Source organism: Abrus precatorius, unplaced genomic scaffold, assembly GCF_003935025.1.
Source record: "Abrus precatorius isolate BTA unplaced genomic scaffold, Abrus_2018 Scaffold9, whole genome shotgun sequence".
Taxonomy (NCBI): Eukaryota; Viridiplantae; Streptophyta; class Magnoliopsida; order Fabales; family Fabaceae; genus Abrus; species Abrus precatorius.
The window spans coordinates 22,089,634-22,109,421 of record NW_020874439.1 but is presented as its reverse complement, the minus strand read 5'-3'; the positions used below and the strand labels follow the sequence as shown (position 1 = coordinate 22,109,421).

General features: G+C 32.2%; 4 protein-coding genes across 8 annotated transcripts; 3 read left to right on the top strand and 1 right to left on the bottom strand.

Moving 5' to 3' along the window:
* Positions 1-651: 651 nt before the first annotated feature.
* On the top strand, positions 652-5,574 carry LOC113849012 (glucose-6-phosphate 1-dehydrogenase, chloroplastic-like). Of its 3 annotated transcripts, none has more exons than XM_027478536.1 (10): positions 652-939; positions 2,005-2,189; positions 2,314-2,408; positions 2,657-2,771; positions 3,270-3,475; positions 3,551-3,700; positions 3,795-3,915; positions 4,070-4,299; positions 4,397-4,597; positions 5,004-5,415. In XM_027478536.1, exons 1-10 carry the CDS (start codon positions 744-746, stop codon positions 5,251-5,253), a joined length of 1,749 nt encoding a protein of 582 aa, XP_027334337.1. In that variant the 5' UTR covers positions 652-743; the 3' UTR covers positions 5,254-5,415. The 3 variants fall into 3 exon arrangements, with proteins under 3 accessions (XP_027334337.1, XP_027334336.1, XP_027334335.1); XM_027478535.1 differs by having other exon boundaries at positions 653-939; positions 1,999-2,189; positions 5,004-5,574; XM_027478534.1 differs by having other exon boundaries at positions 653-939; positions 1,996-2,189; positions 5,004-5,569.
* LOC113849013 (pentatricopeptide repeat-containing protein At4g26680, mitochondrial) lies at positions 5,365-7,482 on the bottom strand. Its single transcript, XM_027478537.1, has one exon. The coding sequence runs from the start codon at positions 7,263-7,265 to the stop codon at positions 5,679-5,681; it is 1,587 nt and encodes a 528-aa protein (XP_027334338.1). The 5' UTR covers positions 7,266-7,482; the 3' UTR covers positions 5,365-5,678.
* A 648-nt stretch (positions 7,483-8,130) lies between these two features.
* Positions 8,131-11,142, top strand: LOC113849015 (mediator of RNA polymerase II transcription subunit 6). 2 transcript variants are annotated; one of them, XM_027478541.1, is made up of 5 exons: positions 8,131-8,451; positions 8,536-8,710; positions 9,236-9,305; positions 9,661-9,770; positions 10,583-11,142. In XM_027478541.1, the coding sequence occupies exons 1-5, from the start codon at positions 8,237-8,239 to the stop codon at positions 10,742-10,744; spliced, it is 732 nt and encodes a 243-aa protein (XP_027334342.1). In that variant the 5' UTR covers positions 8,131-8,236; the 3' UTR covers positions 10,745-11,142. The 2 variants fall into 2 exon arrangements, with proteins under 2 accessions (XP_027334342.1, XP_027334341.1); XM_027478540.1 differs by having other exon boundaries at positions 8,190-8,451; positions 9,652-9,770.
* Positions 11,143-14,124: 2,982 nt separating this feature from the next.
* On the top strand, positions 14,125-18,440 carry LOC113849014 (inositol oxygenase 1-like). 2 transcript variants are annotated; one of them, XR_003502055.1, is made up of 11 exons: positions 14,125-14,395; positions 14,748-14,850; positions 16,098-16,179; positions 16,343-16,547; positions 16,735-16,794; positions 17,039-17,091; positions 17,173-17,295; positions 17,406-17,475; positions 17,565-17,633; positions 17,728-17,809; positions 18,150-18,322. XR_003502055.1 is itself a non-coding variant. In XM_027478538.1 (11 exons), the coding sequence occupies exons 1-11, from the start codon at positions 14,362-14,364 to the stop codon at positions 18,174-18,176; spliced, it is 918 nt and encodes a 305-aa protein (XP_027334339.1). In that variant the 5' UTR covers positions 14,125-14,361; the 3' UTR covers positions 18,177-18,440. The 2 variants fall into 2 exon arrangements, 1 of the variants encoding a protein (XP_027334339.1); XM_027478538.1 differs by having other exon boundaries at positions 17,555-17,633; positions 18,150-18,440.
* Positions 18,441-19,788: the final 1,348 nt, after the last annotated feature.

Genomic DNA, 19,788 nt, shown 5'->3' with positions numbered 1-19,788 from the left:
TAGATCAATATGATCAGAATGCATTTGAAGATAAATATTAGTTCATTCGGGTAGATTAGCATCGAGTTTTAGCTAACTTTTGGTTATATACAGTAACCTTTTAATTATCTTCATTGAAAAGATAATAATTATAAGAATATGGAAAGTCATAGCGATAAGATTATCTTCAATGTTGCAGATGGGCTGACCACATACGAGCATGATGGACATAACATATAATATCAAAGAAAATGTTCTTAATACAAGTTATTTAAATAAATTTTATTTTAAAAATTTTATTTTTAAATATATTCAGTACACTTTCAAAAAATTAATTCAAAAAATAATTTATAAATCAATCCCAGCCCATTTAATTCAGGTCCCTGTTGTAGTTTGTTGTTGAAAATGAATACCAGAAAGTTTACATTATTTTTTGTAATCATTCGAAAAAATAAAATAAAATAAAATTGAAAGAAAATTTTCGGCCTCTCGTTGAGGATATTTTGTTGCGCATTTACAAAGCAACCCCTCATCTGTTTTAATTTGATTTGGTCGTTTCACAAACTCAAAGGACAACTTTGGTATGATGTCACATTCGTAAATCACAACACAACACTAAATTTATCCATTTTTTTTTATTCAACGATTAACTATATAAACTGAACTCCTACGTTGTCCTCAACTTACTTACCTTGGATTTTTTACTTTGTTGCTGAGTTCTTATGGTTTTGTTGTGAATTCTCAAAGCTTAAACACCAACTTGCATGGCCACTACTCTTTTGGGTCCATCTTTAACCATAATCACGTCCTACGCATTCAGGAATGAACCACTACTTGTCAGTACAAACACTCGTTCGCCACCATGGCTTTCTTGTACTCATCTTGGAAACTCTGCTAGAAACCATTTTCAGGTCAAATCCTCAAATGGGCTTCCACTAAATGCTGTTTCTTCTAGTGATGGTTTGTTCTTCATCTTCATTTTTGCATGATTTGCTTATATATATATATATATATATATATATAAAACTTTAATTAAGGATTGAAATGGTTGCTCATGTCATACCTTGTTACGTGATCTAGCAATCGTTCCTACCTATGGCCCTTCATTGTTGTTTTCAATTATAACTGTGGCAAATTGGTTGCAAGTGGAGGTAGGATTTGAGTGGCTCCTTAGTGTCCTTGTTATCCGAATTGTGAAATTTAATTTTATTGTAGAGAACATCTATTATCACTTCAAATGGTTGATGGTATTCACCTTGTCATAACCGCTGACTTGTTCAGGTCCTACTTCCTAGGGCTTACTTCTTATATCAGATTGAATGCACTATCTGGTCATACTTGTTTTGACAGGCTAACAAAAAACTTCATAATTGTTGAATTCCCTTGATTTGGTAATTCAATTTGTTATTCAGAAAACAAGTATGATTTTCTCACATTTTGAATAAGACGTCATACTATATTCGTTGTGTACAAGTTTCTTCGCTATCTGGGAAAATTTTTACCGCTTATCTCTTACCCTTGTGCTTCCTTGTTATATTATTGGTTTTCTCTTATTATTTTTAATTCTCAGACTCCAATTATGTTGCACACGCTAGGTATGTTAGTTGACTCTGTCAGTCCAAAAATCAAATCATATTGAAAGTTTCCACTAGAGTTGGATCTTGACTTCACATTAAGAGAAGATATGTTGCTATTTTCTTCTCTTTTTATTATTTTGATATTTCTCTAGTTAGGAATATCTATGTTCCTTGTAGTGGCATTTTGATTAAATCTTCAGGTTGAGGATTGAATCTATGAATTCTAATAATTACAATAATCATATTTCATTTCTTCTGTGAAATATATATTTTATTTGTCCGGTTGCCCTGAAACCACACCTTATGTTGCAGGCACATTTACTTTTCTGTTTGCTTCAAGCTTTTGTGTGACTGTTGAGTGTTGAATACTTGTGCATCTGTATTTCATTAAAGTTGTTTAGCTTAGCTAAATTCATATCCCATATATTCACATATCAAGTAGGTTTAGCTGGAAGTTCATTATCCAAAGAGGATACCAAGCCCCAACAACCTGAAGGATCATTTCCCTTCTCAGACTCAGAATGCACAGGACCCAACCTTAGTATAACTGTTGTTGGAGCTTCTGGAGACCTTGCTAAAAAGAAGATTTTTCCAGCACTCTTTGCTCTTTTTTATGAAGATTGGTTACCTGAGGTTTGACTTGTCATAGTATTTGTTTCGTTTGGCAGTTATGCTTAAAAGTTGGGAGATTGAGATAGATTATTTAAATGTTCTGGAACTTTATGTTTGAGTCTGTATGGTTGTAATCTTTATGCAGAATTTTCTTGTGTTTGGATTTGCTCGGACTAAAATGACCGATGAAGAATTAAGGAACATGATTAGCAGAACTTTAACATGCAGAATTGATAAGAGGTAAATGTTATTGCAGAAAAAATATTTGATACCATTTCATAATCAATCGTGGTTGAAGAGAAAAGAGTGAGTTCTTAAAAGTAAATGGGTAAATAATTAAGCGCTATGAACGGTTTCTTCACTATTCTTTTTTCTCGAGTCTATCACTACAACACATTTGTACGATTTATGTTTTATGGTGTTGTGCTTACATGATGTAAAACCTTACGTTATACTTTTCCCATATTGATATGAGTTTAAGCTTGCAGGGAAAATTGCGAAGATAAAATGGATCAGTTCTTAAAAAGATGCTTTTATCATTCTGGCCAATACAATTCTGAGGACCACTTTTCAGAATTGGATAGCAAGCTGAAAGAGAAAGAGGTATTATATTACCATCTTCTGCGTTTCCCTACAGTGCTGAGCCCTGTATCCACAGAAAATGAAAAAAATAAAATAGAATTGGCAGTCATTTTCCATCAGAAGCAAACACAATTAAAAAATGCAAGATAAATCATGTTATCTGATCTTGTATTCTATTTCTTTCTCAAATTTGACATAAATGTTTAAAAAACTGAAATACCCCTAAACATGAACCTCTTCCACTAGGCTGCGTCGCAGTTACTTTCTCAAAGTATTCCCTGGATGTTAAACTGGCTTCAGACAAGGAACTCCTGTTACTTCAGAACCTGAGTGCTGGGTTCTGGAGATCTTTCTTTAGAATAGGAAGCAAGATCCTTTTGAGCAAATGGTGATTTGAAAATGAAAAATGTAGTGCTACAAAATGGTTCTATTATCAGTCATAAAAATTTAAGGCATCTTATATTTCCCATAACTAAATCTATTGTTTCATACAAACAAAAATCAAATTCTTCATGGTAGGGTGGAAAACTATCAAACCGTTTGTTTTATTTGTCAATACCTCCAAACATTTTTGTGGATGCGGTGAGATGTGCTAGCCTCAAAGCTTCTTCAAAAGATGGCTGGACAAGGGTCATTGTTGAAAAGCCATTCGGTCGTGACTCGGAATCATCTAGTGAACTAACAAAATGTTTGAAGCAGTACCTCACTGAAGACCAAATATTCAGGTGCATTTGGTTCATTTTAAATTATTATTTTAACTAGCTAAAGTCAAAAGCTTGAACTCATTGGAAATTTTTTAGGATTGACCATTACTTGGGTAAGGAGCTTGTGGAGAATCTATCTGTGCTTCGCTTTTCAAATCTTGTTTTCGAGCCTCTGTGGTCCCGGAATTACATTCGCAATGTGCAGTTAATATTTTCTGAAGATTTTGGAACAGAAGGAAGAGGGGGGTGAGTACTGTCATGTCATATATGTTTTTTTTATGATATTCCATAGAATGATGATTCACACAACTAATCAAACTGTCTTTGTGCTTTTCTTTAGTTATTTTGATAACTACGGAATCCTTCGCGATATAATGCAAAATCATCTTCTGCAAATACTAGCATTGTTTGCAATGGAAACACCTGTCAGCTTGGATGCTGAAGACATCAGAAATGAAAAGGTACATCTATAGTGTCTATATCCATAGTAGACCTCACACTAGTAACATTTTATTACTGTTTCAATTCAGCCCTCCTAAATATTCTATAATCTTATTGAAAGATTTCAGCTAATATAATGATGTTCAGTGATTACTGAGAATGGTCTCAACTCAGGTGAAGGTTCTGAGATCAATGAGACCACTACAGCTTGAAAATGTTGTTGTTGGTCAATATAAGGGCCATAGCAAGGGTGGTAAATCATATCCTGGTTACACAGATGATCCAACTGTTCCCAATGGTAGCCTTACTCCAACATTTGCAGCAGCAGCTCTTTTTATTGACAATGCTAGATGGGATGGAGTTCCTTTTCTCATGAAAGCTGGCAAGGCTCTCCATACTAAACGGTGTGCAATATTTCTTCTTTCTTTAGGTAAATTATGTATTTGAATTTTCTGTGCATTCTTTGGGATTATTACAAAACAATCCAAAAAATGTGTCCAGTGCAGAAATTAGAGTACAGTTTAGACACGTCCCAGGTAATTTGTACAAGCGAAATTTTGGAACTGATCTGGACAAGGCTACAAATGAGCTTGTGCTTCGTGTACAACCTGACGAAGCTATATATTTGAAGATCAACAATAAAGTTCCTGGTCTAGGAATGAGATTAGACAGAAGTGATCTAAATTTGCTTTTCCGAGCAAGGTATAAGATCTTTTAGACATGTTCTGCATAGAGTTGACTGAATTATACTCAATCGTAAACTTTGTGGTTAAACATTACTGATTATTAATTTAAATTTAAAAGTGATAGTTAAAATGTTTATCTAGTTAATTCACATAAGCTCTTTTTTTTTTTTTCATGAAGGCATCCAAAAGATACAACCTGCAATGTGGAAGTTGTCTTTGACCCTTGTTATCATTTCATTTGTCTCTGTTTTGACTTTTCCTGCTTCATAATGATACTTGGACATAACTCTTGCTTGTGAAATATAGCTTAACAATCTTATAAAAATTCCGTTAGCTAAGAATGATCGTGCTGATATTGGAGGAGATACATACAAACATGGTTTGATTAGGGCAGTAATACGCAACTTTCAATTTCTGTGAAGGTATCCAAGAGAAATACCAGATGCATATGAGAGGTTACTCTTAGATGCTATTGAAGGCGAGCGAAGGCTGTTCATTAGAAGCGATGAGCTTGATGCAGCTTGGGCACTATTCACTCCTTTGCTAAAAGAAATTGAAAACAAGATTGCTCCAGAGCTCTACCCCTTTGGAAGCAGAGGACCAGTTGGAGCACATTACCTTGCTGCAAAGCACAATGTAAGATGGGGAGACCTTGGTAACGAAGACTCATAAGTTGCAGAGCTCTCTTATGATTAAGCATATTCATTCAGTTTCTTTTTCATCATTTTATACGATATTTATGTGCTTGTCTCACAATTGGTTGGAATAAGGAATTTTCATATAGAACGATAGCATACTTCAGTATGTACTATAGCCAGTGCTTTCAGCACTTTTAAGTTGGAGGTTGGCAAGTTGACTTAAAATTATAACTATTGCTTTGTACCAGTAATGAATTACAACTGAAGTCTGAAGCACTACTGGAGCAAATACTGCTCAATCTCAAAATATGTATCTTAATTTTTTGTTATTGATTTAATGGAACATTCTTTACAGTGAAATTTGTCAAGTTAGTGTGAAACAAAGATGGAACCAACAAGTTAAGAATGTAATGTACAGCTGCAGAAGTCATAGAAAACACAGGCAACAACCTGACAAATTCAGTTACTTGTCTCATTTTCTATATGGATGATGGCAACTTTTTCTTTGTCAAAACCTTCTGGCAATAGATGCCTCGCTTCCATCTCATCACACAGGGCCAACGCCAACCGATTTCTCCCGCATCTGCAAAGTCCACTACAGAGCTCATATAAGGTACTAGGAACAGGGGTTACCAATCTGTCCAACATGTCCCTCAAGACTTGCACAGCTCCATCAAAGTCTTCATTCGTGCAGAAGGAAGATATCAACATTTGGAAAGTATTCTCATTTGGATTACAACCACTCCGTATCATGCTTCTATAAATATGAAAGGCACGCTCCGAGTTGTTTCTCACACACTGCCCAGTAATAAGGGCAGAAAAGGTGGAGGCATTGGGGACCAAGTTCTCCTTATCAAGCTCTCTAACCAGCCCTGCAGCTTTCTTTGTCTTCCCGTCCTTACACAGACCCAAAATCAATGCATTATAAGTCAAAATATCAGCCTTAACCTCATTTCTCACCATCTCTTCATAAAGCCTATTACCCATTTCACTGTTTCCAACTTGACTATACCCATTTATCAAAGTATTGTAAGTCACAGTATTAGGAGCCACATTGGCAACCTTCATCTCAGTGAAAATCCCATTTGCTTCATGCAACTTCCTCTCCTTACAAAACCCATTAATAATAGTGTTAAAAGTAACCACATTTGGGTGCACCCCATTGTTCCCCATCGAAGACTTAACCTTCAGGGCCAAACCAAGCAAACCCTTGTTACAACAACCTGCAATCATCGTGTTGAAGGACACAACATTAGGACTCAAACCCATGTTCTTCATGCTCTCCAACACCTCAAGAGCCTTTTGCAGTTCCCCTAACTTGCAATAAGCACAAATAACCATGTTGAGAGTGTACACATTAGGCGAAATGCAAACACGACGCATTTCACGATAAAACGCCAATGCTATATCAGCTCTATGAAGCTGAAGCAATGAACTTAGAAATGCATTGCAAGATTCAACATTGGGGTAGAACCCATATTCCTTCATTCGAATGAAAGTGTCAGTGGCGTTTCTAAACTTGTTGGTGTGAGCAAAGGTCTTGAAAAGAGCGTCAAAAACAAAAGGGGAAGAGTTACAAAGACGGTATGAGTATAACAATGCTTCAAAGAGCTTAGAAGGAAGGTTCATAGTGGGTGAAGCAAGGATTTTTCTGAGGATGGTTTGGGTGGTTTTGAATTTGCGGTTTTTGGTGAGGATGTGAAGGAATATGGAGTGGGATTCGAGGGTGTGGGAAGAAGGGTTGTGTTTGAGAACCCAATTGAAGAATTTTAAGGAGAGAACGTTGTCGTTTTGGAGTTTGAGGAGAAGGTGTTTGACTCTGAATGGGGTGAGAGAGGGTGATAGAGGGTGGAGTTTGTCCCAGTGAGAGTGAATGACGTGGCTATGTGCAACGTTAACAAAATCTAGATCCTGTCCCATGGCTTGAGGAATCGTTCGATGAGGTATAGGTAGATAGGAGGATCTCACAAACATCCTCGTACTTGCGTTTTTGTTGTGTGGTTCGATCAAAGTCGAAAATCTAAGACGACATCCAATGTTTCTCATCGTTTACTGTTTAGCGTTCCCAGTGTGGGAACTCAGAGAAGAAGATTAAGTGAAAATATTGGGCCTTGGTTGGGCTGGCTGTTCATTTGACCCGGCCTAGATATAATTAATGCCCGTGTAATCATACATTGAGAAATATTGGTAAATTTTTTATTTTCAACACTCTTTTGAGGATTATTTAAATTTTATTAAAAAATATAAAATATGAATAAAATTATTACTTTACAAGTGAGAATCAATAAATTAAGAGCAAGATTCACATATATACTTTATAATTTTTAATAAATTTTAATCAATAATTAAAAATATTTTTAAAAAAATGTTAAAAAATTGTATTACTAATATGTATATCATCTTGCTTTTAAGGGAATGATGCAAGCCTCACATTTTGTCTATCCAAGTCTTTTTCTTTTATGATTTTAAGTTGCCAAAGCTTCAATGTGTTTAAATGACAACATAAAAGATAGATATTTTAACTTTTCAACATAAATTTATGAATGATAAGATTAAATTTTTTTATCTTCTTAAGTTTAAAAATTTTTACATTTAATTTAAGATTTTATTTAATTTAAATTTAATAAGTTATAATTTATTATTTTACTAGCTGTTAGATTTAAGATAAATAAAATATTTAAATTAAGTATAAAAATTTTAAATTTATACTAATTTAAATTTTTTTGATATATATATATATATATATATATATATTAAAAAAAATACTGGTATAACTAATTTTTTCATATTTTTGAATTGTCAATATATTTTAACAAATATTTTTTTAACATAAAGAGAAAATGACCCCTTCTAATTCTGTCCTTTTATTTTATTTTTTATTTTTTAAGTTGAAAGGGTGCATTTCATAAATAATCACATAAAATAAAATATATTAAAAAAGAGCGTTTACCTCTTTTATCAACTGTGTCCAAACAAGGCCTTACTTCCAGAGAGGTAAAACAGGGTTTGGGTTGGGAATGGCGACACCGGGGATGGAGGGAGGAGCGGCGCAACCTCCGGGAACGGACATGACCGGAATATGCTTCCGAGACCAATTGTGGCTTAACACCTTCCCTTTGGATCGCAACTTAGTCTTCGATTACTTCGCGTTATCGCCTTTCTACGATTGGACTTGCAACAACGAGCAACTGCGTATGCGTTCTGTTCACCCTCTCGATCTCTCTCAGCTCACGTAATCACTTCTTCTTCTTTACGATTCGTTGTTTCCTCTTTTCGTTTTCTAGGGTTTTAGTTTGACTGTTTTGGATAACGGTAGGAAAATGACGGGCACGGAGTACATGCTTAGTGAAGTTATGGAACCTCACCTCTTTGTTATTCGCAAGCAGAAGAGAGATAGCCCTGACAAAGTTACGCCTATGCTCGCTTATTACATATTGGATGGTTCCATTTACCAGGCTCCCCAGCTCTGCAATGTTTTTGCTGCTCGGATTGTGAGTTCGTTACCCTTTTTTTATTATGATTGTCTATATGTTAGTGATGTAGAATCAAGGACTATTGTGTTTTTATTAACAGAAATTTCAGAGATATTTCGGTATTTTTAGGGACTTTATATGTAATTATCACCTAACTAAGGATATCAATGCCTGATTGCAATTGTGATTCATCTATGGTTTTGTTGTTTTTGGGGTTATGAATACTCTTTTAATGATGTATGTTATTTAGAATTTTTGCGTTATTGATAATCTAGACATTTTTCAGGGGAAAACCCGTTTCAATCCTGAAATTTTAACTTGTTTTCTTTATGGAAGCTGGATTAGGTTCTAACTGTTTGAGGTATTAATGCGCACGATTTTGAATTTCAGGCAGCATTACGACAACAAATTTTATGATTGATGTTTATATATAAAGGCTTTACTCAATAAACCTTGTGCAGTTCAGTAGCTTGTTTTAGTCTATGCTTTTTATTATGGGAGAGAAGGTTTTGTTCAATACTGGTTGTGTCATTGATCTTGCAGGGAAGGGCCCTTTATTACATACAGAAGGCCTTTACTACAGCTGCCTCAAAGTTGGAGAAGATTGGATACGGTAAGTGGAGATAGTAGTTGTTGGTTTCTTTTGTTGGAATGATAAGACACCGTTGATGACAGTAATGTGCCAAAAACTGGACAGAGTTTGAAAAATGTGTTGTTATTAAAGTTTTTCAGCTATAGTAATTTGTTCTGATTAAGCGGAGCTGTTACAGTCTCTGTATCCTCCCTCCCTTGTAGCCTTTCAAAGTAGATAGCCAGATAGGCCAAATTTTTGTTTTTGAATTACTAGAAATCTTAGTGTGAGGTTTATCATGTACCATTTACCCCAGGTGTAATGTAAGTATGTGTTACTGTTCCATTGCATACTTTTGTGCACATTAACTAAATTGTGATTCTTCTAGCTGGGTCAGTTGATTCTGAAAATGAGACTGCACTGCCGGAATCAAAGACTGGTAAGGAGACAATTGACGTAAAGGAAGTTAAACGAGTGGATCATATTCTTGCATCCTTGCAACGCAAGGTAAGTTGAAAAAAACAAAGGTCTTTCCTGTGTTTAATTATTTAGCACGCTATTAGCAGTTACAAATAATTTCTATATCAAAGAAAGAGATATGGGAAAGGTTGAACTAAAACCATTGTCTTGAAGATCCATGAAATCAGTTGTGATATAATATAAAATGTTTATACACGTCATCTTCTCTATTATCTAAAAAACCTTAATTTATCTGTTGTGTAATTCTATATCGTTTTATCAAATCTTCCTTATTACTTGAAGCAGAAAGTATTAAATAAAAAAACTGAAGCAACGAGGCATTTAATATCTTAGGAAGCCCAAAAACATTACATTACTTCTTTTAATAATTAGTAGTATTATCTTCACAAATGAAGAATAGACGGGGGGATCATATTAATTGAGCCTTTTTCTCATGCTTTTCAGAGTCTAGAGAAAAGTGCAATCAATAGGGTTTTTCCAATCCTTCACAAAACAAAAATGTGAAATTCTTTTTTCCTTCCACTGCAATGAGGGTGGATCTAACCATAAGAAGAATAAAACTTTTGGCTGATAAATAACTCACTTAACACTTTCAGGAGGATCTAAAAAAAATTCCTTTCTCTTTGCTCTGTGTCGTCAATAATTTTATTTGGCTGGTGAAGTGCTCAAGAGATGGTGTTCTTTTTGCTCTGTATTCAAATTTGATCAAGTTGTTGTGAATTGGTTTATAAATGTTACGACTGAAAGCATTATTAGAATTTTATCACATTCTTTCATCCATTATTAAGCTCCCCGTCCTTCATTATTGGTGTGAAATGAGTATTAAAATGCTGCTGCAGTTACCACCAGCTCCTCCTCCGCCACCATTTCCAGAAGGGTATCTTCCACCTCCCACAGCAGAATCTGAGAAAGGTACTGAAACTCAGGAAGCGGCAGAATCGCAAGCTCCTCCTGTTGATCCCATAATTGATCAAGGACCAGCAAAAAGAATGAAATTTTGATGCAAAAGACATTCCGCAACAGCTGTCAATATTCAGGTACTAGAAAAGTTGACCGTTCCGTACATGCGACGCATGCCGAAACATGGTTAACTTCATGTTATTCTTTGGTCTAAAATGTGTGGCTCTATTTTTGAGTTCACCATGAATGTACATATTATCAGCTAGGTCCACTGGACGGTAGGATGACATTATTGTTTTCTCCATTCTAACAATGTATTGAGCGACCGTGTACGGGTAAACGAAACTAATCTCCTTCACATTGAACATTTCTTATTTATTCAACTTTGAGATGCGGGGACTTGGTTTCATCCTAGTTTTCCCTGAACACCTCGACAAATTGCATTCCTGTTCAATCGATTGAGATTATAATACATAAATTGAATTGTTTTAGATTATTGACTCTTGATGCTCTTAGCTAGCTGCGACATCTTGTCGTTTGAATTGCATAATCATGTACGCTTATCTGGACTCCAAAATTGAAAAGACGAAATTGAAGATTGGAATCCGGCAACAGTGACTGAAAATATTCCCTCTGATTTTTTGTCTAATAGTAAACAAATAATTAATTTATTATGTTATAATTTTATAGTATATTTTAAACATTTTCATATTTTGTTTATATGAGTAATATATGAGTGTCTTATTATAAATTTAACAATAAATAAAGGTACAGAAAGAATTTGACAATTAATAGTTTAAAACTTTTTTTTTTCAGAGTTTTTTTTATATATATAGAAGTGAAAGAAATATATTATTGAGGGAAAAGAAAGTTAATCTAAATGTATGTAATATCAAATTTGGCCTTGAGGCTTCAATCCAAATAAGCTCTTGTAGATGCGGTCGACATGCTAATGATTTTCTGATGAGGACCCTTAGTAAATAACAGCGCCCGTCTGGATGCTGGATACATGTATGTTGTAGAGGAAGGAGGGGAAGGATAAAATTTTCATTTTCAATAATATTATCAAATTTGATAATTATTTAAATAAAAAATTAAAACAATAGATTAATAGAAATTTAATCTGTTATTTCTAATTAATTTTTATAAATATTAAATAATTATCTTCATTTAAAAATAAACCATTTGTCAAACCTAATTCAGAAACATACCCTTAATTGTCTAACAACGATTTCCACGAGTTGTCATGTTGTTGGGTGTGGTGATATAGTAGTAGTCGCTGTTAACGATAGTTTTCTCCAGGTGACTTCATCATTGACAGATATTTTTTGGGTGTCTTAGGGTAAAATAAAGCACAAGTTTTGAAAGCGATTTGCGTACAGCTATATTCTATGGTGTATAGTCTATAAACAAGGTTTCAATATTATATTTTTTGTGGTGTACCTTTGATTGCATGAGCTATGGCCCTTTGGAGTGCAGGACAGATATTCACACCAAACTCTACAGAGCCTCACAGCTTGCTGAAAGTGACCACAGAAGGAATTTTTGCAACTTGTCCTTTCCCTCTTTCCCCCTTCTGTGCATGCAGTACTTCCTTAATTTGCTATATTCATCCCTACTTTAATGCCTAATATGCATAACGCACTATGATCAGGTGACCTTTGATAAGAAACGCACGTACTGTAGAGTTTCTTTTTTTAATCTCGTTGTGATAGTTTTGAAATATATAAAAATTCGAATAAAGTGATACAAAAATTATATACATCTTACTGTTTATTGTTTTAATTACTTCACATATGCCAAGTTGCACACTTAAGGGACATGCTATTGTTTTTATGTAAATGTTGAATTTTAAGCCAACGGATTATACTTGACTCGGTCAATTCTATCTTGATTGAAGGGAGAGTAGTGAGAATATTTTACAATCTGTTTATTTAGTTAAAAAATTAAATTAAAAGGGAAAAATGAAAAAAAAAACCTTACTTTATCTACTTTAGCCTCCTCCAAACTATTTTTTTATTTAAAAATATAATAATAAATTATTTCTTTTAACTCTTAAGAGTAAATATTTGTTTAATTTTTTTTTTCACAAAATTCTTCTCATTGTATTTCATTATTCAATTTAAAAAAAATGCATAAAAAGCTTATCACAAACCACTTCTTCGAAATCGGCAAAATTTCAATGAAACCACATATCAAGAATCAACAAAAATGTTGGTAAGAAACACCAACTTGTGATTAACTCAATATAATTAACTATGATGGTAAAAAAAAACGAAGGTAATAATAACCCTCATAACAAAACTTTTCACTGTAGAATATAAAGCTATTTTTCACCTGAAAATCATTTGAAACCCTCGATGAGTTGGGAACTTGACTAAGAAATTGAAACCCAAATCCATATGAGAGAGTGTTGTCGTTTATTATGATCTGATTAAAAAATTCATGTGGTCCTTATCCTCCTCCGTTTGCTTGATAACAGTGCAAAGTCCACAAGTTTGAAAAATCAGAACCCTATGAATTTTGTCATGGTGTTCACGAAATTATATGATCACATGACAATTACATTAATATACTCAACTTGTCTACCATATATCAAATCAAATTCATAAAACATCTTCTCGGGGCACATAAATTTGATATATTCCATTTTTTCCTCAACATACATATATATCTTCTGTGCATTGTTGCAATTGATATTATTATTTATCCTATCTTATTGTAATATTATATTATATAGTATTCGGAAAAGTTGATGTACAAAACAAGCACGTAAGAATATCCTCGGACGTGTAAGGCTTCAATGCATTCTATATTTCGTGTTGGATTTGAAGCATGACACGTGTCTGATTCTTGAGGTATCAAGAACGAACGGTGATTATAAAACTGGTGATGAAAAACTTGTGATTCATGAAACGCCTCATAAAAACAACACGTGTGGTACAACGTGACTCGATGCCACGTCACTGGGCCCCACTTTTTGGGAGATATTTATGTAATCCAACTCAAGCTGACTCAGTCATGAGTCTTATGACAATAAATTCCGACCAAGGTGGGACCCGCACAGATTATTTAAAAATGATTATATGGTTAATATTAACATTTTTTTATTTCTCACAACTTTACTACATGAATATAGTTTTATTTACTCTCATTAATTACAGATTAATTTTATAAAATAATCAAATTGTGTGGGGTGTTAAATGTATAGTATTATTGAAGATTCAGATTTGTGATAAGTTATATGCATAGTGATATATAATTTAAAAAATATAGCCATGTTATCATACATTATAAGTAAGATTTGATCTATATATTAAATTACTTGCACAAGAACATATGAGAAGTCACCAATCAATTAATCACAGTCTATCCGTGGGATTGTGATGTGCCTTTGAGATTGCCAACTTGGGTGGTACTTTCTTTCTCTATCCAATATTTATAAAAATGGCGGGTGGGTTTTTTCTTGGTGTAAAATGGTAGTTATTTATATTATAGGGAGGATTAAATGGTGCATAAACTTGTCTGTAGTGAAGATGGAAAGAAAGAAATAAGAAAGTGAGATTTTCAGGGAAGGACTTGTGAACTCCCAATTCTCAGGCAAGGACTCTCCGGCCAGTTATAAATACCAATCTCTCAACAGCCATGCCACCCCACCCCTTTCAACTCTTTTCTTCCCTATATTCTCTTTCACTTTCCTTCAACTCTCTCACTCAACATGACTATCCTCATTCAGCAACCTGATCACTTTGGTAATTGATTTTTGTAACCCTTCATTTCTTTAGCAAAATCTATTATTACTATGTTGAGAATCATAGGGAAAAATCTATATTTTGGTGCAATCTTTTCAATTACCCATCTAATGGAAAAATTAAGAAAGGAAAGAGGGTTAATATGGTTGTTTTTAGTGTAACTTTTAGTTTAAGATAAAATGGGTTTTTTTTTTTTTTTTCATTCTGTACCATTTTCTTGTGATAGTAATCGGTGAAAAATGTGTCCTTTTTTGACCCTAAAGAACACTTTGGATTCGGAAGTGTAAAGTGTCGACCAGATAGTGTGGTTTTTTTTTTTTTTTTTTCAGTTAATAGCTTTGGAAAATTGCAGGGGGCGATGTAGAGGCAAAGACTGCACCAATAAATGAGAGAGAACTGGTGTTGGATGGTGGATTTGTGATACCACAGACCAATTCATTTGGGCACATGTTTAGGTTCCCCTCTCCATAAACTATTCACTTTTTGTGGTACCACACACATACTGTATTATATACCCTTTTACGCCTTCAACTTAAAATTAAAGTGACTCATCCATTTTTCCTTATCCAAAATTAATACAAAAAAGACAAAGCCACTCGCCAATTTAAACCTTTTTAATGATTTTTCAACGTTAATTTGGGAGTTGATAATGATGATTAATGGATGTATCTTGGTGCCCACGAGGAGTGTTATGTGTTTTATAGCTGAACATAAGAAAAAATTTTCATATTAAAGTAAAAAACAAAATAGATATAAACTCTCTAATCCTTGAATTTCCCGTACTTCCTTTCCCTTTCACTTTCTTTTGAGATTTTAATCTTTTTTGTTTTATTTTCCTTTTGGGATGGAAAAAAGCTTTTTGATTATATCACAATTGATAATAGGAATTCATCCTTATCATCGATAAAATGACTGATTTTCCTTTGTTTTTCTGGGTCGAACAAAATCAGCGTTGCCAATAAGTGTTTTAATTGAGATTCGTCAACCATAGCATCAATATCATTGTTGAACTTTGGGATAGGCCAATCAAGTCCCTGCTCTGCTCTTCAGCTTTGTAATAAAACTAATATATATAATTCCGCAGAAAAAATAAAATATATAATATAATAAAAAGAAAGAAGTTTTGAAGTATTATGATTCAATTTTAGAATCATGCTATTCGAAAGTAATCTACCATGACTCGTCTTATGATCATTTTAATACACCTTAAAATTTTTATTGAAAGAAGTGACAAGAATTTTATTGTAGAAAAATAAGCCAAAATTATTTAACTTAGAATATTTACAAACTTCCCAAATTTAGAATCTTATAATTTTTAAAATTTGTAATTTTCTTCAAAATTGAGGTGAAATAAATCACAAATATATCTGTTAGTGAATGCCTCAAATTCATATCGGTAAAATTAGTTGTAAGCTATATATTGGTCTGATACTAATAAACTATATTTAGGATGAAAGAATCATATTTTGATTCTTAACTACTTTTTTTATTATAAGGAAACAAGTAAACTGAACGATTAGAGCTATTACCCTTTTTCCACAATTTTTGGAAAAAATAAAATGAACAAAATGCTACTTGTCATTTCACTTGCGTATTACTAAAATCGTGAAAATGAAAACTGATTAAATCTTCTAGTTCTCTATGTTCATACGTTAACACACTACTAAAATTATCTTAAGAGTGACAAGCTACTGCATAACAGGGATTACGGTGCTGAAAGTGAAAGGCAAGAAGGAGTGGAGAAATTCTACAGAAAAAATCACATTTACCAATCAGTTGATTTTGTAAGCATCCACCAGAAAATTTGCATTTATTATTATTTCTATCTCAACTTATGTTTCTTCAAGATAAATGAGCACAAAACATTTGCACAAATTGGGCTAGCATATTTTTAAAATTATAAAGATGTGAAACATGGTATTAATATGAAGAATATATATTGTACAGGTGAAGAAAATGAGGGAGGAGTATGGAAAATTGAATAAGGTAGAGATGAGCATATGGGAATGTTGTGAACGCCTTAATGAAGTGGTGGATGAGAGTGATCCTGACTTGGATGAACCTCAAATTGAGCACTTGCTCCAAACAGCTGAAGCTATAAGGAGGGACTACCCAAATGAAGATTGGCTCCAGTTAACTGGCCTTATCCATGGTACAGTTTTTGCATTATAATGACCCTTTTACACTGCTCCTTATTATTTCATTGCTTTGAAGATCACTTTGCTGTGATATATTTTTTGTATTTTTGGTTTAATATGGACTACTGGAAATGAAAGATGGAAATTTAATTGTAAACCTTCACTTCTTATACCACAATGACCAATTTGGTTTCAATGCAGATCTTGGGAAGGTGCTTTTGCTTCCTAGTTTTGGAGAACTTCCTCAATGGGCAGTTGTAGGTAAGTGACTAAGTGTGGTGTTTATATACAATCAAATAATTATAAATCTTGCTACTTTTTATACCTGCTAATCCTCTTAAATACTAAATAGAAAAATTATTAAACATTTTTCATATTTTTAAGACAATAAATGCATTTTTTATGTATTTATTACTTAACAAAATAATAGAATGGTTATTAGAAAAATTTGTAGGAAAATGTAGAAAAGCCTAATTAATCTTTAACATTTACTGTGCTCCTACAGGGGACATATTCCCAGTTGGTTGCAGATTTGATGAATCCATTGTTCATCACAAGGTATCAAGTCATTTTATTGTTGGGTGGAAAACAAACAATATGTTGAAATGAAACCTCACATATGTTCCATTCTCATTTCAGTATTTTAAGGAAAATCCAGACTACAACAATCCACATTACAACACTAAATATGGAATTTACTCAGAGAAATGTGGACTTAACAACGTGATGATGTCATGGGGACACGATGACTATATGTATCTAGTAAGCTCTTGGAAAGTCCTAGTAAAATATGTTTTATTTATGTTGGATATTTGATGCTATTATTTCATTCATTGTAAAGGACAAGTCTAAAATTTTGGTGATGTCTTCAGGTGGCAAAGGAGAACAAAACTACACTGCCCTCAGCTGCTTTATTCATTATTAGATACCACTCATTCTATGGTAAGCTCAACCTAGAATCCAAAGTTCACTACTCTTGAGTTCATACCAATAAAATTTGATGTGCTCATTTGTCTTGCAGCATTACATAGGGAAGGAGCCTATAAGCACTTGATGAATGATGAGGATGTTGAAAATCTGAAATGGCTACATATATTCAAGTAACAACATTATACGAATTTTTTCAAAATAAAGTATATTGGTAAATGATGGCTGGCTAATAAGTCTGCAATTTTTTCTTTCTTTCTTCTGTAGTAAGTATGACCTTTATAGCAAGAGCAAAGTTCGAATTGATGTTGAAAAGGTTAAACCATACTATCTCTACCTCATTGAAAAGGTCAGCACTACTCTGAAACTTTCATTTCCTTTGCTTCCAATTGAAAATGAAAAAAAATGAAAAAAAGAAGAAGTTTTTTTAGTCACCACATTAGTATATACAACTTGTTGGGTGCTAGGAGCCCAAAAACAAGGGAACTAAGCCAATGAGCCAAGGTAAAGGTAGTAGATCACAACAATGAATATGATGCCACATTTTTACCAAAACCTTAAGGAATAAGATATATGAGTGTGATCTTTTATATATCTTTATCTAGTTTATTCTTAACTAGTGTAGAACATAAGTTCACAGTTGAATTTGCAACACTAAATTTGTACTGACGTGTCTTTCTCTGGTGCAGTACTTCCCTGCAAAGCTGAAGTGGTGAAAGTGTTGGAGCCTTGAAATGCCAATAATTTAGAATGTAGGCACCTAGTTGGAGTAGAGGGAATAAGATATAAAGCTTCAGTTGCATTAATTTATATGCTTTGATGGTAAAATATTCTTGTATGAAATAATATTAGAAGTGAAAGCCCTATGTGAATTTTTCCCCCCCTTCTTTGTGGAATTAATCTCTTGAACTAAGGATAAGGTGATAAACGAATATTTAAGCAAAACCTATTCAAAGTATCAAATTCAAGATTTAAACTCCTAAAATTGCATATTTGTCATGAATTGGTCCAAGGCCCCCTCCCTGCCTACAATATATCGAGTTAGTGAATAAAATTCTGTTTAGTAAGAATGTATAAAAAGAAAATAAGATAAATTATAAGACAAAATAAATAAGCATTTTTAGCATAAATTAAAATCAATTTAGAGATCTTCAATTTTTTAAAAGCTCTATATCTTAGTTCTTTCAAAATACTTTAAAACTTCTTAAAAACCTGAATATCAAAATATTACAATTAAAACCTTCATAAATTTAAAACAGACTCAAGCAGAACCTCGAAATTGATATGGAATCCAATTGGTGATGTCGTGGGCCTCGTGGCCCTGCCCCTGTCTGCACCCAAAGGCCTTTTTTTCTGCCTTCCTGTTTGTTAGAGCTGGACAAAACAATATAATTTTATAAATTCAATTCATAAATAATGTTAAACTAGTTTTAAAAATTTATATTTATATTAAATTAATTCTTTAATTAAATATATTTATGTAAATAATTTAATAATCTAAATTAACTTTTTAAAATTAGTTTTTTTAATTTATTCAAATTAATAAGTATAGAGGTATTAATTTATGTTTTTATTTATTAAATATTTATGTTATATTAGTTCATAAAATTTTATTCTGACTATATTTTATAACTAATATTTTTTTACTAATTTTAATTTTTATAATTAAAATTAAATATTTAAAATAATATTTTTAAAATATAATTATTATATTCAAAATTCTAAAATACAACAAATATTTTTAAATTAATTACTATTATTATATTTATATTTATATTTATTTTTTAATTTATAAAATGTTGTAATAATAATTTTATTATTATTTATACTATTAATTTTTATTTTTATAGATTTTAATTTAAACTTTCATCGTTATTAAAAATAAATTATAAATAATAATAAATATTTTATAAACTTTTATAAAATATAATATAATTAAAAAATATTATTAAATTTTTTTAAAACAAACTAATTTAATGTAATTATATGTATAAAAAATTAGTTTTACTTTAAAAAATAAATTTATAAATATATTAAAAATCAATTTTATCTTAAAAATTAAATTTAAAAATAAGTTAACTTAATTTTTTTAATAAAAACTAATTTTAAAACTAATTTTAAACTAAATTTAAATTTTAAAACTACTTTTAAATTAATTAAAAAATAAAATAAAATAGTTTAAAATTCAATCTGTGTAATTAATTTTTGTGGTGGATAAATAATAAAAAGTAGAATATATATATATATATATAAATATTTATTAGTTTAATACAATATAAACATAAGAAAAATTGTATTATTAATAGATTAAAATATATAAATATAATT

What these genes read in the sequence shown, in the direction of transcription:
- LOC113849013 (XM_027478537.1), bottom strand. Translation starts at nt 7,265, where the DNA reads ATGAGAAACATTGGATGTCGTCTTAGATTTTCGACTTTGATCGAACCA.
- LOC113849012 (XM_027478534.1), top strand. Translation starts at nt 744, where the DNA reads ATGGCCACTACTCTTTTGGGTCCATCTTTAACCATAATCACGTCCTAC. An exon ending in ATGAAGATTGGTTACCTGAG is followed by an intron (nt 2,190 to 2,313) that starts GTTTGACTTGTC and finishes ATCTTTATGCAG; the next exon opens with AATTTTCTTGTGTTTGGATT. An exon ending in GGAACAGAAGGAAGAGGGGG is followed by an intron (nt 3,701 to 3,794) that starts GTGAGTACTGTC and finishes GCTTTTCTTTAG; the next exon opens with TTATTTTGATAACTACGGAA.
- LOC113849014 (XM_027478538.1), top strand. Translation starts at nt 14,362, where the DNA reads ATGACTATCCTCATTCAGCAACCTGATCACTTTG. An exon ending in TCCTCAATGGGCAGTTGTAG is followed by an intron (nt 16,795 to 17,038) that starts GTAAGTGACTAA and finishes GTGCTCCTACAG; the next exon opens with GGGACATATTCCCAGTTGGT. An exon ending in AAATGGCTACATATATTCAA is followed by an intron (nt 17,634 to 17,727) that starts GTAACAACATTA and finishes TTTCTTCTGTAG; the next exon opens with TAAGTATGACCTTTATAGCA.
- LOC113849015 (XM_027478540.1), top strand. Translation starts at nt 8,237, where the DNA reads ATGGCGACACCGGGGATGGAGGGAGGAGCGGCGCAACCTCCGGGAACG. An exon ending in GTTGGAGAAGATTGGATACG is followed by an intron (nt 9,306 to 9,651) that starts GTAAGTGGAGAT and finishes TGATTCTTCTAG; the next exon opens with CTGGGTCAGTTGATTCTGAA. An exon ending in TTGCATCCTTGCAACGCAAG is followed by an intron (nt 9,771 to 10,582) that starts GTAAGTTGAAAA and finishes ATGCTGCTGCAG; the next exon opens with TTACCACCAGCTCCTCCTCC.